The 14,108-nt window shown below is 39.8% G+C and overlaps 1 protein-coding gene across 2 annotated transcripts; it reads right to left on the reverse strand.

Annotated features, from left to right (window-relative positions):
• Positions 1 to 9,803: 9,803 nt before the first annotated feature.
• Positions 9,804 to 13,402, reverse strand: id4 (inhibitor of DNA binding 4). 2 transcript variants are annotated; one of them, XM_034611885.1, is made up of 4 exons: positions 13,176 to 13,402; positions 12,682 to 13,059; positions 12,114 to 12,179; positions 9,804 to 11,337 (listed from the first exon to the last, which is right to left on the reverse strand). In XM_034611885.1, the coding sequence occupies exons 2-3, from the start codon at positions 13,057 to 13,059 to the stop codon at positions 12,132 to 12,134; spliced, it is 426 nt and encodes a 141-aa protein (XP_034467776.1). In that variant the 5' UTR covers positions 13,176 to 13,402; the 3' UTR covers positions 9,804 to 11,337; positions 12,114 to 12,131. The 2 variants fall into 2 exon arrangements, with proteins under 2 accessions (XP_034467776.1, XP_034467775.1); XM_034611884.1 differs by having other exon boundaries at positions 12,682 to 13,068; positions 13,120 to 13,400.
• Between the last annotated feature and the right edge of the window lie 706 nt (positions 13,403 to 14,108).

Genomic DNA, 14,108 nt, shown 5'->3' on the forward strand with positions numbered 1-14,108 from the left:
ACACACACACACACACACACACACACACACACACACACACACACACACACAGGCCCGGGCTGGCCCCGCACCCACACACTCACAAACTGACACACGTGAAGCAGAGATGAGGGAGAAGAGGAGGAGAACGAGGTGATGTATGTTGAACAGTGGAAACAGAAAGTGTGAATACAGAGTTTCCACTACGGACCAACATTGTATAACGGTTAGTTGGTTTGTACCGTGTCAGAGTCTCTGTCTGAGTGTCGTCCCTCCACACTCCTGCTGACCTGCGCTCACTTTACACTGTAACTAGAAACACCAACACTCATCACGTTCAAGTTATTAATTAATGAATTAATATTTTTGAGAATGCACCAAGTTAAAGGTTTCCTTGTTCAGTTTACAGCTTTTGTTTTTTGTTTATTTTTATGCAATAATTTCTCAATACAGAGGTAAATTCTTTACACTAAATAATCATTAAAAAAAACCTTCGGAAACCTAATTTCCACTGTTGGCGCAGTTGTCAGATGTTGGGAACTATTATTGTGTGACAGATCAAGACCTTGATTGACAGCCAGTGTGAAGGAGAGCAACCTCAAAAGAGAGGAACGCTGGTAAAATGGATGATAACAAGGGTTTTGCATGAATAAGTATACAGGTATGCCTTTCGATTTTGGCTTGGCCTGCGGTGGGCCTTGGGCAGAAAAAGTTTGAAAACCACTGCTCTAAATGATAAAGAAAGATGCGTCAATGCTTCTCCTTAAGCTTGGGAAACAACGGATCATCCTTTGAAAAAGGACAGGAGAAAATGTCGTCCCATGTGTCATTACAGCAGTAACAATTCAAGTTACACAACCTCGTAGTTGCACAAGGACAGACTCACTTAAATATAAAACAAAGCAGCTGTTTTATTATTGTCACATGATTCACAACTGATATGAATCCTTATTTTCTGAGCTCCTGATCTCTTGTCTGTTGTCTTATCTATCCAGTCAGGAGTCATGTTGAACAATAAGCATATTGAACTTAAGGATCACAATATCATCATCAGAACTAAATACAAATATAAAAGTAATTGCAATCATTCATGCACAAAAAACTCCACTTAAGAAATTAATAAAAAGGTTAAAAGCACGATACAAGTAAACTCAATATACAAATGTCTGAATATATTTCACTTTTTTTGTCTAATTTAATTATTACGTTAATTGCTCACCTTTCTCTGAAGGTATATTCCTCATTAAATTGTATTATTTCAACATTTCAGTCCTGTTTGTTTTATTTTTGTTTTCAGTAATATCTATTTCAATTTTACTTCCCCTGAATAACTGATGGTTAAATGTTACCTCTTCATGAACTAAACACGTCTTTGGTTAGAAGTTGTCATTCTGTTTCGTTTGTTTTCATGCCTCATCACTAACTCTTCTGTCATTTTAGAACCTGCCTTCCTCTCATGCTATGCAGTAAACTCATTCCTCTAGATCCCTGGCAGTGTATATATATCTATATATATCTATATATAGATAGATATCTATATATAGAGAGAGAGAGAGAGAGAGAGAGAGAGAGAGAGAGAGAGAGAGAGAGAGAGAAGTAAGTATATATAAGATGTATAGTGTATATGTATATGATGTATAGTGTGTGTGTGTGTGTGTGTGTGTGTGTGTGTGTGTGTGCTGCTGTAGTCATTCCCGAATCTGTTGCTCATAAAAGCTCAAAAAGCTAAGAGAGACAGTGGTAGTACCCAGAATGCCTTGTTCTGCGGAGTCATACACACTTAGTAGTAGTAGTAGCACACACACTCCCAACTACACAAGACTGACATTCTCCTCACACAACTGCAGAGAAAAGTCTCCTGAGAAAGACTGCTGCAGGCACAAAAATGGAGAGAGGAGAGAGTGGAGAGAGAGCAGAGCAAGAGGTGAGGGAGAGATGTGCCTGGTGGATGAGGAGGAGGAGGAGAGAAATAGAAATTCAGATTTTTTTCTCTCTTTCCTTTGCACAAGCTGCAGCTGTTTTTTCCTCAGCGCTTGCACCTTCACTACTAACTCCACATTGACGAGTTTCATTGCCCTCGACTGTATTGACTGCGGTCTTGGCAAGCACGAGGACAAATCAATTAAGAGCGACTGATACAGTGTCTGTGTTCCCCCCATTCTCAATAGCAAATAAGAGCAATTAAAAGCCGACTGTAGCACATGATGTGACAGTAATGCCCATAATGGATCGTCGCCAAGGTTCAGACGCCAGATAATGTTGTTGTTTATCTAGATGATTGTTGTTGTTTATTCATAAGCCTGGGAGCCCCACCCCCTACACACACACACAACCCTGTGACACAAACAGACGTCTGTGATATTGAAAGGTGGCCATCTGTCCAATCAGGGAATCAAGTCAATAAGGGGAACCAGTTTGGGGGCGAGACCTGATTTGGAAGACATTAGCATGTGAATTTGTTGTTGACTGGGTGCCAAAGTCAGCAGCCTAATCGCTGCCAACTAGATGACAGCGTTTCCATAATCGATGGCTTAATATCTATATGGAAACATATGGAGGGATCAGGAGTACAGGCTGTGCTATTTCATTTTGATTTAGTTGCGTGCTGAATTTCATCTCAGCATGTGAAAGCTTTTTCAGCTGCTGTGCACCAGAAATCATTACTATAAAAATAAACTGACATTAAACAAACAGAGCAATGGAAATAGAACAGACAGACAGAAATATGGAGCTATATTTCAGATGAACTGAGACCTTGGGGATCTGACTTTCTCTTTGTTCAAGGTTATAGTTTAGTTTACCACACTGAAAAAGCATTAGAAACCAACCCAGATTTACATTCGTGTTGTCCAATGAATATTTATAAGCTTTCAGTATAGTGTATGTTACAAAGTTGCTGCTATTAGTTCATAAGGCCTCCTCCACAAATTGTTTTTTTCTTTTTAAAAAAAATATACAATAAGAAGTGGAAGCCTCACATTTTCAGTCATTTACACCAGGTAACCCACATTTTCTCTTTGCTGGAGTCACTTGTTTCATTCTTTACACAGTTCTCTTTGCTTACCTGCAGCTCAACTTAAAACACTTCACACACATCTCAGGATCAACTCTTGGTGGAAATATGTAATTGAGTGCGACTGTCAAACTAGCGGAGTTAGGCGGCTAGTAGCCATTTGCAAGTAAACACACAAAGCAGTACAGTCCTAAGTCCCCTCACGTTCATGTAATGAAGACGAGGCCTTCTTCACAGGTGGCTACCGTCATCTTCTATTCTTCTTCCATAATGTCTTTGTTATTGTTTGTTGTTGTTTTGGACTTGTGCAAATGAGAGGAGGATGCGACCTGGGCAGGAAAAAATTATAGGATCTCATTGTGGAAACATATGTGTATATTAAGATTAAAATCATATCTTTTTACAATCTGAAGTCTTTGGCATTCAGAACACGATGACCTAAAACATCACTAGCAACAGTTGAGATTACAATATTAATCTGTCTCTAAAGTTTATTTAATTTATTCCTTTGGCATTAATTAAGATTCCATCTCAACTAAAAAACAATACTTCTTTAACAGAGTAAGGGGCCCTATATATAGCAGTAATGAATCAGAAATATTCAGTGAGCCCCCGGTGAAGAATGAAAGATCCTCTGTGCTCACCTGTAATGTCAGTTACCACAATTACGAGACTCTTTCTAGATTCTAGACTCTTAATTGAGTAAGGTATAATGTAAGTTATTTTATGTTGCTAATCCAACTTGTTTGTCAAAAAACCACAACACAAATTAATAATATTTGTACATGTCATAGAACAAAGTCTTGGAGAGCTTTTGGGACGTTTTGTCCAATCTCCCCATATTGTCTCTTCTTTCAGTTTAATTTCAGCCCCAAAGCTCAGTCAGATAACACAAATAAAGAATGCTGCAAATGCAAACAAAGGATTTCCTATTGAAATTGTGAATGATGTAAATCAGAACGCATATCTGTGGCTGGCTGCAAAGCTGTAGGAAGCTGAGACATTGTACCGCCATGAAATGCATTTTCTTCCATTTCCAAATATAATGGCAGTAATGCAGTTATTCAACATCTCTATTTGTCATCTCAGACTCCAATGTGATTTCTGCTTAGTTTCATGTAGTTCACCTTCAGGCAGTCGCTGTAATAAAATCCCCATTTTCCATTTTGAACTGGAATTCCCACTAAGGGACAATTTGGCCTATCTGTCTGCCTGTCTGTCTGTATGTCTATCTATAAACTTTCATATACTCACAGTATATTTTACTCATTTATTATTTTTCTTTGCTTGATCTGTCCATTAATTAAAACATTATTTATAGGGACAACAACACTCTAAATCTTGATAACAGATGTTAGAATGCAGACCACCAACATAAATCATCAAATTACAGCTTTTTAAAATAATTGCTTACCTCAGTATTGAGCTCATATTTTCAAAACTCTTCAGTCAGCTCTACAGTAATCTGTCTGGACTACAGTGCATCACTTGTCATTGCTTTGACAAACAATTATTCTCAAACTCGACCACCAGAGTTCTGTGCATTTAATTGTCTTTTTGTACATGTTGACATACTATTTTCAAAGCTGTTAAATGTGTACACCTAACCTAACACATAATAAATGTAAGTTAGACTGCATTTACTGTACATCAAAAGAGAAATACAAAATCAACAATGTATAAATTAATAATTAGTGCCTCATTTCATTTGTTGATGACCTCTGGGGATGATGTGCACCAGATGAGGGGAGAGGGCAGGTGAGACAGAATCCAGGATGTTGTTGTATGGAATGATGTTGGTTCACAGCCCGTCCAATGGTGCCACGTTTCCCTCCACCTTATTCTCTTATTACCGTAACATGTTTGATTATTTATTTTTCTGGGCCTACATCCTTATTGCCTCAATCCATCTCCCTTTTTTTAAGCTCATCATCATAAAACAATAAAATGAATTAGATGGTTAATTAGATGGTTATCCTTCATACTCCATTCAATCATGCTGATAAATAAACTGTATATGCATCTTAAACCCAAAGAACATTGTTCTTTACTGCTCTGATTAAATGTCTTATAGAAATCAAGTTAAAATAAATACACTGAAACTGCAAATATGTTTCGTAAGAATTGTGGTCTGTGGTTTGTAAGGTATTCATTGTAATTAACAAGTTAATTTACTTTTCAGTTGATAATGAAAATATCAACATTTTTACATTTTCTGGTAAATAATACAGGATTCACTTGATATGACTGCAGCACCATGACACTTTGAATGGTTATATTTAGGCTTTCAGGTTGGTGAAAGATCATTATCTGCTTTAATGTTGGAAAATAAACAAGTTCACGGTGACTGTAGACATAACATGTTTATTATCATGTTACTACAGATGAGACTATCCATGTTGTTACATCTGTGCACTCTATAGTCCACCGCCTTACAAAACCGCAGCATCAATAAATATACAACCTTGTTTTTGCTTCTGAATGTAATCCTGCCATAATGTTTCGCACAATATATATTTGCGGTTCCTCAGAACAGTTTTTAGTGTCAGACACTTTTCCTCTTACGCAGAGTATTGCTCCAACCTCCACCAATTAGAGCAGGAAAAATAATTATGAATCTGTCCGTCCATATTTAATTTTGGTAACATTTTATAAAAAAAATGTATAGAAATACAAATAGATGTACACAACTGAACCCTAATTACATCCTGTTTGATTCAGTAGATAAGAAAAAATGAATAAATACTTGGATGAGAAATGTCATGATGTGTTTTAAAAAAAACACTTGTTGACATTTGTCATTTACAAAAAAGAGCTAAATAAGTGGAGTTAAACAGCTGAAGGCGTCTAGTTAAAATGCATTACTGTCTGAGTCAGAGAGAAACTGTAATGACTGGTAGGCTAAATGTGGTACATTGTTCCCTCTTTTGGAGCAAAGAAGCGTAAACTAAGCCTCATTAATTAAGCTCATTAGGTGAACAGAAACCTGTTTGATTGGAGGCAGTTGGAGCCCTTCCGCTCTGATGCAGCAGCGGTATTTAACTCGCCATATTGGCTGTCTGATGGCTGCACCTCAGGGTCATGTTCTCTGACATGGCTGTTGTCCCGGTGCCATCCCTACACACACACTTTACACAGACTCACACAGATCCTTTAAGGGGCTTGGCAGACCCCCGACTCCCCCTCTATAATCACTGTGTTCTCTGGGGAAGGGTTGCAGCCATTGGTTGCTCTTTGGAAAAGCTTGGCATTTGTCTGAGATCTCATTTCTGTAATTCATCGCATGTCTCCCGGGAGCCTCGGTTGGCACTGGTGATGCCAAGTCCTCCCTCCTCCTTCTACCTCTCCCACAGTGTCTATCCTGATTCCTCCTCTCTTACTACATGTCTCACTCAGTCCTCCTCTCTTTCACCCCTGTCAGTATTTGTATTTGTATTTGCAAGAGGCCCCGACTGAAACTGAACTAATGGGTGTACCAAATTGTGTCCTATCCTTTTTTCTCGAGTGTCTCTAACTGTTGAGTGTCGAGTCAGGCTGCTAAATTAAAATAAGGGATCCGCAGTAGGATTTTTGTTTCTTAATATTTTCCTCCCATATATAGTATATATAGTAGTATATAACTGTCAAATTATGAATACACACAAATGAAGAAATAATTACACATGAGTTATAAATGTGCAAAACATAATTGTGATTAATTAGAAATCAGTAAAATTGTACATCGGAACAGCATCAAACTTAAAGAGATGGATCGCTAGAAGATTTTCATTGCATATTTAAAAAGCAGGGCAAACCATTACATGAAGTATTCAATTGCTTTGGGGAAAATAAAACTTTAAATATATTTTATTGCCAAATTTATATTTTTATGATAAGTGCTGTTATGTCTGGCTGCTTCCCGTGAATCTGCAAGACTTGTTTTCCACTCAGAGCTGTACAGGTGAATTGCTGCTTCTCATATTTTGTTTATGAGGAAATGGCTGTTGGTGGCAGGCATTTTAAGCTAATAGCTGCTTTAAATAGCTGCAATTACTGAGAAGCATGAGATATTTAATCACTCTAGACCAATTAGTCTGTAATCAAGTAGTGTCCAAGAGTGAGCACGTTTTTGTCCTCCACTGTTCCTCTGCAAGCACCCACCATATATTTCTCCGTACGCTGGGAAGAGAAGTGATTAACACGCAGGGATATGGGCCCCCGTGGAACGGCGTAATGTGCAGTTAAATCAGGGAGAGAGGGAGGTGATGCACCACAGCTAAACCTGTTGTTGCAGTTTAACATATGCAGAAGGTTAATTCAAGGCAGAGACGCTGGCGAGCATCCTTGTTTTATGTGTTTGTGTCACAGTGCCTTGTACAGATTTGTGGAAAGGAGGAGTTGGTGTGTTTCTTCTGTGTGGAGCTGCAGTAGAAAAAGCTGATTGATCCTTTTCTTATTGGAGACAATAGTGACGGTAGATTCATTATCCTCTAACGGAGTGTGAGCTGGCAAGATTTAATCAGAAACACTCAGAAACTAACAAATAGGAGTCATGCAACACTCACTGGCACCTGTGCAAACAACTCCACTTGCAGCCTGGTCAATCCCTTCTTTTTAAGATAGTGATACTGTGATCATAGAGACCTTTCAAGTGAATGGCCTCAGGGCCAGTGTGTCTAGCTTGTGTGTGCGAAAAAGGTCGACCGATATAATTTGGACGTCCTTATTAAAAAGGATGAGATACTTTCTCACGATCTGGATCAGGGAGCACAAACATGAGGAGAGGATGGTCACAGGTAAGAATCAATTCTGTTTGTCATTTTTCTCAAATTAAAAGAAAACGCTGATGAAGCCTTTGCGCACCTTCCCTGTGCTCCTCCATCTTGCTGCTGCGCTGCACTGCCTCACTCCCAACAGGGGTTATTTGGAAAATCCTGCAGTGCTAATGTTGGACAGACACAGGATGGGGCACAACAGTGGTGGCTAATAAGCAGACAGAGGAAATTGTTAGTCAACATAGAGCAGGAAAGTATAATAGGAGAGTCGATGAATAATGTATCTAGGGATGGTAGCAGTCTCAGTGCTGACTAATAGAGAGAATTATAGCTGTATATATTATACAACTGTAATGGAAGGCTCCTGCCTTGTGTCAGTGCTGTAACACTGCAGTTGTGAGGGACATCAAGTAATAGGATAATATGACTGTCTAAACACTGTACAGCACGTGTGAATGTAAGCATCAATGTATGACTGGCTGTTGAAGTTACTATACAAAATGTTATTGCCGGAAAAAGTCAAATTTATTATGTTACTTGGTTGCATGTAAATTAATTTTCATAAAAATATCCAATATATTTTCTGCAGATGTAAAAGTGTATCTGGACGGCAGCTACCACAGTAGGAATTTTAATTGATCGTGAGACCGAAAAGATCATGAGATTAGAGAATTAGCAGTAAAAATAAATCCAGCCTTAATTGAAGCAAATAAGAATTCATTGTGTGATCATGATGAGATCTCACTTTCTTACCTTCACTTTACATGGCACCTAACGTTGATACTTCCAACTGTTATGTGATAAATCAAATGGCATTATGGAAAGAAGTGGGTAAAGTATTATGCAAATAAAAAAGAGGGTCAGCAGGGTTGACTGAGTCCAGGTTTCGGTTGGTTTACCACCCATTCAAATTGTATTTACCGCTAAACAAATGTCATATTTCTTTTTAAATGTACAATATTTCTGCTCTGTACTTAACACACACACACACACACACACACACACACACACACACACACACACACACACACACACACACAGTTTAAATCACAAGGTCACAGTGCTTGTGAAGCGCAGCGAGGCCAGGCCCTTACTGTGGACTACAAACACACACAGGTTCCCTGTGTCGCCTGCTTATCCTCAGACGGCCACAGTGGAGGGAGCAGGATGTCTGAAAGGTGTCAGCAGCACCCACAGGGGGCCTCCGTTGCTGGATGTGCCTGTGTGTCACCGTAGCTTTAAACATGCATTTAGCAGGTTGAAGTGAGGACAACTAAACTAGGGTCAGTGTGTCTGCGAGCAAACCCTGCAGCTCTGTGGGAAAGAAGGACGACAGGAAGGACACACATGTCACTAACAAGTGTTAGAATGATACAGGTGTTGTTTAGGACAGTGTTTTCTGAAAGCTGTCAGGAATAGTACTCCAGGATAAATCTCATAATTATTTCAGTAATGAAAAACACAAATTATTAAAATTATAATCAGTTATTATATAACTATATATATTATAACTATAATCTGTCTCTTTTTTCTTCAAAATATTTATAACATCTGAGATCCCTATTTCTATCTGAATTATTGGCATGTGCCTTTATTCTACTATATTCAGTTTTTACACAGAAATATAATTGTAATTGTGGCTTACATTGTACTTGTTTGACTCTTCTATAATGTCCATATGAGATGAAAAAGCTACTGTTGATTCTCTTCAAGGAAGAGAATCCCCAATATCCTTTGGTTCGTTGAGGTTATATGTTTTTTTTATTTTTTCAACAATTGCTGAATAAAAATTAGTTTTTGGCTGTAACATATTATATGTCAAATTGGAAAAAAGGAAGGTGCCTTGAACATTTTAATATTAATAAAGAACAGATAATTTCCCCTGAATGTGAGGATGAAATGAATGACACCTGACTCAGTTACACATGAATTTGACCTCTTCACTATGTGTGAAGCAGTAGTCATGTGTGTGATTGCATTAATAAAACCCTACAACATAAGACACTTTCTACCTGACTCCTGTTTTAATAGATTTGAGGACTGACAGTAGACTCTAATATAGTCTATGCATCCTTTATTTTTCGTGAAGCTACAGAATACATTATGCAGTGTTACACCCGCTCCTCCCTCTTTCTCCTCATTGTTTCATGTGACAGCGCTGGCATTGAAGGCAATAAACCAAGATTCCCCTTGAGACAAAACTTGAGACAACACAATTCTTCCTGGAAACTTTAATTGTTTTGACAACTCCTCACAAGCCAGTGAAGGTCAAGTCCAACAGTGCAGCTGACAGTAATGTACAAGTGCCCTCTCACACTGGCAGGAGGGCGGTGAGGTAAATTCGGTGTTCAATGTCATGAAAAATAAAGGAATTATTTTCCTCCTTTACATTAACAATGGCTGCTGACTCTCCTACAGGGAAATCAGTTTGTACCGACTTAAAGACAATGCCGGCATTAATTCAAGTGTTTGTTGTCCAAAAAGATTCTTTCATTGTTCACATATTTCATCAGTTCATAACCAAAACATTAATGATATCATGGTGTCAATCATTAACTTTTCAAGGAGTAACTCCAACAGCACAAATATAACAGAGACATTGTTTTGAGTGATTTTTATGTATTATACTTTAAGAAGTGTTGCAGCAATCAGATTGAATTTTTGAATCAAATTGGGGCTTTTCTTCTCTTTTTTTGTTTGAAGATCAAATAGAAAACTGACTCCTAGCTGGCCACACTTGCCATAGTTAATGTACAACACAACTGAAAAAAAAGCTGAGCAGGCCAAATTATAATTGTGTTGAACTCCACCACATATATACACAAGGAGGGCTGCTTCAGTGCACATTCAATATCTCTGCAATGAGCCTGACATGCTACATATTCAACTATTCCAAAAACACTGCAAAGAGTTAACTGATACCGTCATGTGAGGACATCACTGGCAGAGCAAAACCTTGGAAACACAATATTTACATGACAACAAAAAAAGTTTTAATAAAAATATCTTATAATTACAATAATCTATTTTAAACATATAAGTCTTCCTTCCACATACTTTTATAGAACATTTGAGTCTCTTTATGTACAATCTTAATTGTCTCGAATCAGAATTGTTCTTCTTTACAATATGAAACATTTTAAGGTTCCAGGGATGAAGTCCCTGTTCAACACAAAGCATCTATTTTAAACAATAGATGTACAAAACATATACAATTATTTTTCGCAGTTTAGTAAAGCTTGAAACTGGAGTCATTTTTAGCTTTTCATTTAGCACAATTCACAAACAGTTTTTATAGCTGTTGACAGACGACTTCTGAGCCTGGGGATTCAATGTTTTCACTCTTTTAGAAAAATTTAAAGCCAGAAGAAGTAAAGTTAGAGCAACTTAAACAGGAGGGGGGAGAGGGAGGTTTCTACACAGTGAGTCCTTGTTAAATGGAACAAAAACATTCTTATGTGAATGGTGACTTTATTTGGGTTTAATTCCTCCCAGCGGTTTTGAAATCCCCTTGTGATTGTGCCTCCAGTTGGGTGTGAGTCCCTGGCGAAGCTTTGCTGGCTTTGGAGCAGCTCTGTGAAGCCTGCACACCTGTGGAGGGGGAATCGGAGGGTGAGGTAAGAGGGGGGGTGAGCTGCACAACTCCAGACTGACTGGCGCCACCAACAAAACAGAGGCCACGCTTGATCAACAACCCAAAACAAACCAGGTCAAACAATAGCCACACAGCTCCTCAGGCTATTGGGAAAGGCTGATGAGAGGCAGCCGAGACTCTCTGAGAGAATGTGAGTGTCTTGCACACACACACACACACACACACACACACACACACACACACACACACACACACACACACACACACACACACACACACACACACACACACACACACATTTAAGGTCTTATTAGATGTGTTTAGATTCAGTGCAATAAATCTGACATTAAAGCCAGAACAGCAGCTTGAATAGAACTAGGGGATGCCGAGAGTGAATGAGAGAGCAAGGAAGGGGTGTGTGTGTGTGTGTGTGTGTGTGTGTAACAATGAAAGAGAGGACAAGCTGAGGTTTTAACCCCCTCTTCTTCAGATTGCTACACCAGTGACAGTTATTGCGCAAAGCACAGCTGCTTCTGAGGTTGGTGCCAAATTCATGTTCCTCAATTTTTTTTCCCTCTGACTACTACTAGCCTCCTCAGAGCACTCCAGAGACTGTCCATTTACACCACATATATAGGCTACAGTAATCAAGTAAATGGAGATGCTTCAACGACCACCACTGAGGCCTGTGGTTTCACTACTGGCCACATGTGTTTGATAAGGAGAAAAATCCAGAAACATGACTAATATTATTTTAAAATCAACTACTTACCAATGCAGTGCTCTTGTCTCAGCGGCATAAAATCGAGTCATCCGGCTTTTTGACTATTGACGTCCTCTACAAAAAAAGAAAAGAAAAAAAAAGAAGAAACATGTCAAATAATTTAGATATTTTGGTTAGAGAAACAAGGCCAAAATCCCTACAAAAGAAATTATCTAGGAGAGCGGCAGAAAATTTGCCAACTATAATAAATTCTCTTATAGCCTATTGAATAACAAATTGCTCTTATTGTGCGCAGTGGAGTGGGCTGCGGGTACTTCACCAATCCTGGGATAAGGTAGGGCCTCTGAATACTGCTATTATCATGCAAATCATAAAGCCCGCAATCAAGTGCGCAATCTAGCATAACGCACGCCAAATGTATTTTTACGCATCGTTTTCCAAGGCTGCGATAAGACGCGTATTGCATTCAGATTCTTTTTTGTTCTTTCACACTGGAAGGACAACGACACATAACGGGCATGACGCGCTTTGTCTGAGGTAAACAGGGAGGTGAACCCTGGTAAGTTCCGACTAGTTTCGGGCTAAAGCAGAGTGGTCTCCTCTGGTTAAAGCTCACCTGGTGGTGGTCAGTGTTGAGCACCGTCAGCGGTGTACGGCTGGGGTTGGAGGGTGGCGCGGGGCAGGTCCCGGTCCACTGTGGCTGCTGTTTGTGGAGGGAAGGGTGCGTCTCCAGGGCCAGCTGCAGGTCCAGGATGTAGTCTATGACATGCTGGAGGATTTCCACTTTACTGACTTTCTTATCCTGCGGGATGGTGGGCACCAGGCGCTTCAGTCGGCTGTAGCAGTCGTTCATATCGTACTGCAGGCAGAACAGATCCTCCTCCTCCATCCTGCACCGGGCGATGTTGAGGCTCTGCTTCGACAGATAGTGCAGGGAGAGCTGGCTGCCGGTGGAGGAGGAGTCCTGGGGGCGGACTGGAGTAACAGCCTTCATCTTAAATAAACAGCGGCAAGGGAGAAGAGAAAAACCCGTACAATTACACGACTGGCAGGATGATACCACGGCGCTGAAAACACGACAGATGCCACAACAATATAGCCTCAAATTACCGAGAGAATACGACAAAAATCAAACGGCGGATTTCGAATCTGTCAAAACATCCCGCGAGCCTCAGAGTTCCTCTGACTTCAACACGCTCGTTGTGGAAGGAATGAACTGATGTCCTGTATTTATAGAGGGGAGGGAGGCGCCAAGTCAGTCGGCTGACAGATCAGGGAGAGGAGCTGGTCAATCACATCACCGGCAGCCCGCTGCCCACCGACCCAACAACGGAGCCAAGAAAAAGGCGTGTCTCATTCTCTGCGGTGGGCTGTGTGTGTGTGTGTGTGTGTGTGTGTGTGTGTGTGTGTGTGTGTGTGTGTGTGTGTGTGTGTGTGTGTGTGCGAGAGAGAGAGAGAGAGAGAGAGAGAGAGAGAGAGAGAGAGAGAGAGAGAGCGAGAGTGAGAGAGATCAAGAAACAGGGAGACGGGGTGATCTTGGAGGTTTTCTAATTGACCCAGTCAGAGGTGATGGTTTATTTGCACAATTCACGGGTTGATTAGTGTCTGATTGCATCTTTAGTGCCGGAGTCACTGATGCGCTCAGCCTCTCATGTATTGATGATCCCGAGCCGAACCATCTTCTTATAGAGGGGGAAACAAACACCTGTCTCACCTCACTTTGGAAAATGAAGCATTTGAAGATGAAAATCAAAATGTCACAGAGAACAGTCGAAATCATCCAACTGCTCGATGCATACAAAATAACAAAAAGTGAAACTTGGGGATGCGTTTATTCTATAGTCTGTTATTACACTGTGTTTAAATTGAATAAATAATAACAATAACTCCCATAATATCTGATTGAATAAATTGTTATGTTTTCGTATAAAAACATTACACTTCCTGGGCCCTGGCAGCAGGGTTGCATTAGGGCACCGGCTAATTTGGCAAGGCCTCCTGTCCATTCCTTCCCCTGCTGTGTGTTATTATGCCTCATACATT

Source organism: Hippoglossus hippoglossus, chromosome 16, assembly GCF_009819705.1.
Source record: "Hippoglossus hippoglossus isolate fHipHip1 chromosome 16, fHipHip1.pri, whole genome shotgun sequence".
Lineage (NCBI taxonomy): Eukaryota > Metazoa > Chordata > Actinopteri > Pleuronectiformes > Pleuronectidae > Hippoglossus > Hippoglossus hippoglossus.

Coding starts and splice junctions, on each gene's coding strand:
- id4 (XM_034611885.1), bottom strand. CDS start 13,059: ATGAAGGCTGTTACTCCAGTCCGCCCCCAGGACTCCTCCTCCACCGGC. Junction 12,180..12,681: donor TCAACACTGACCACCACCAG/GTGAGCTTTAAC, acceptor CTTTTTTTGTAG/AGGACGTCAATAGTCAAAAA.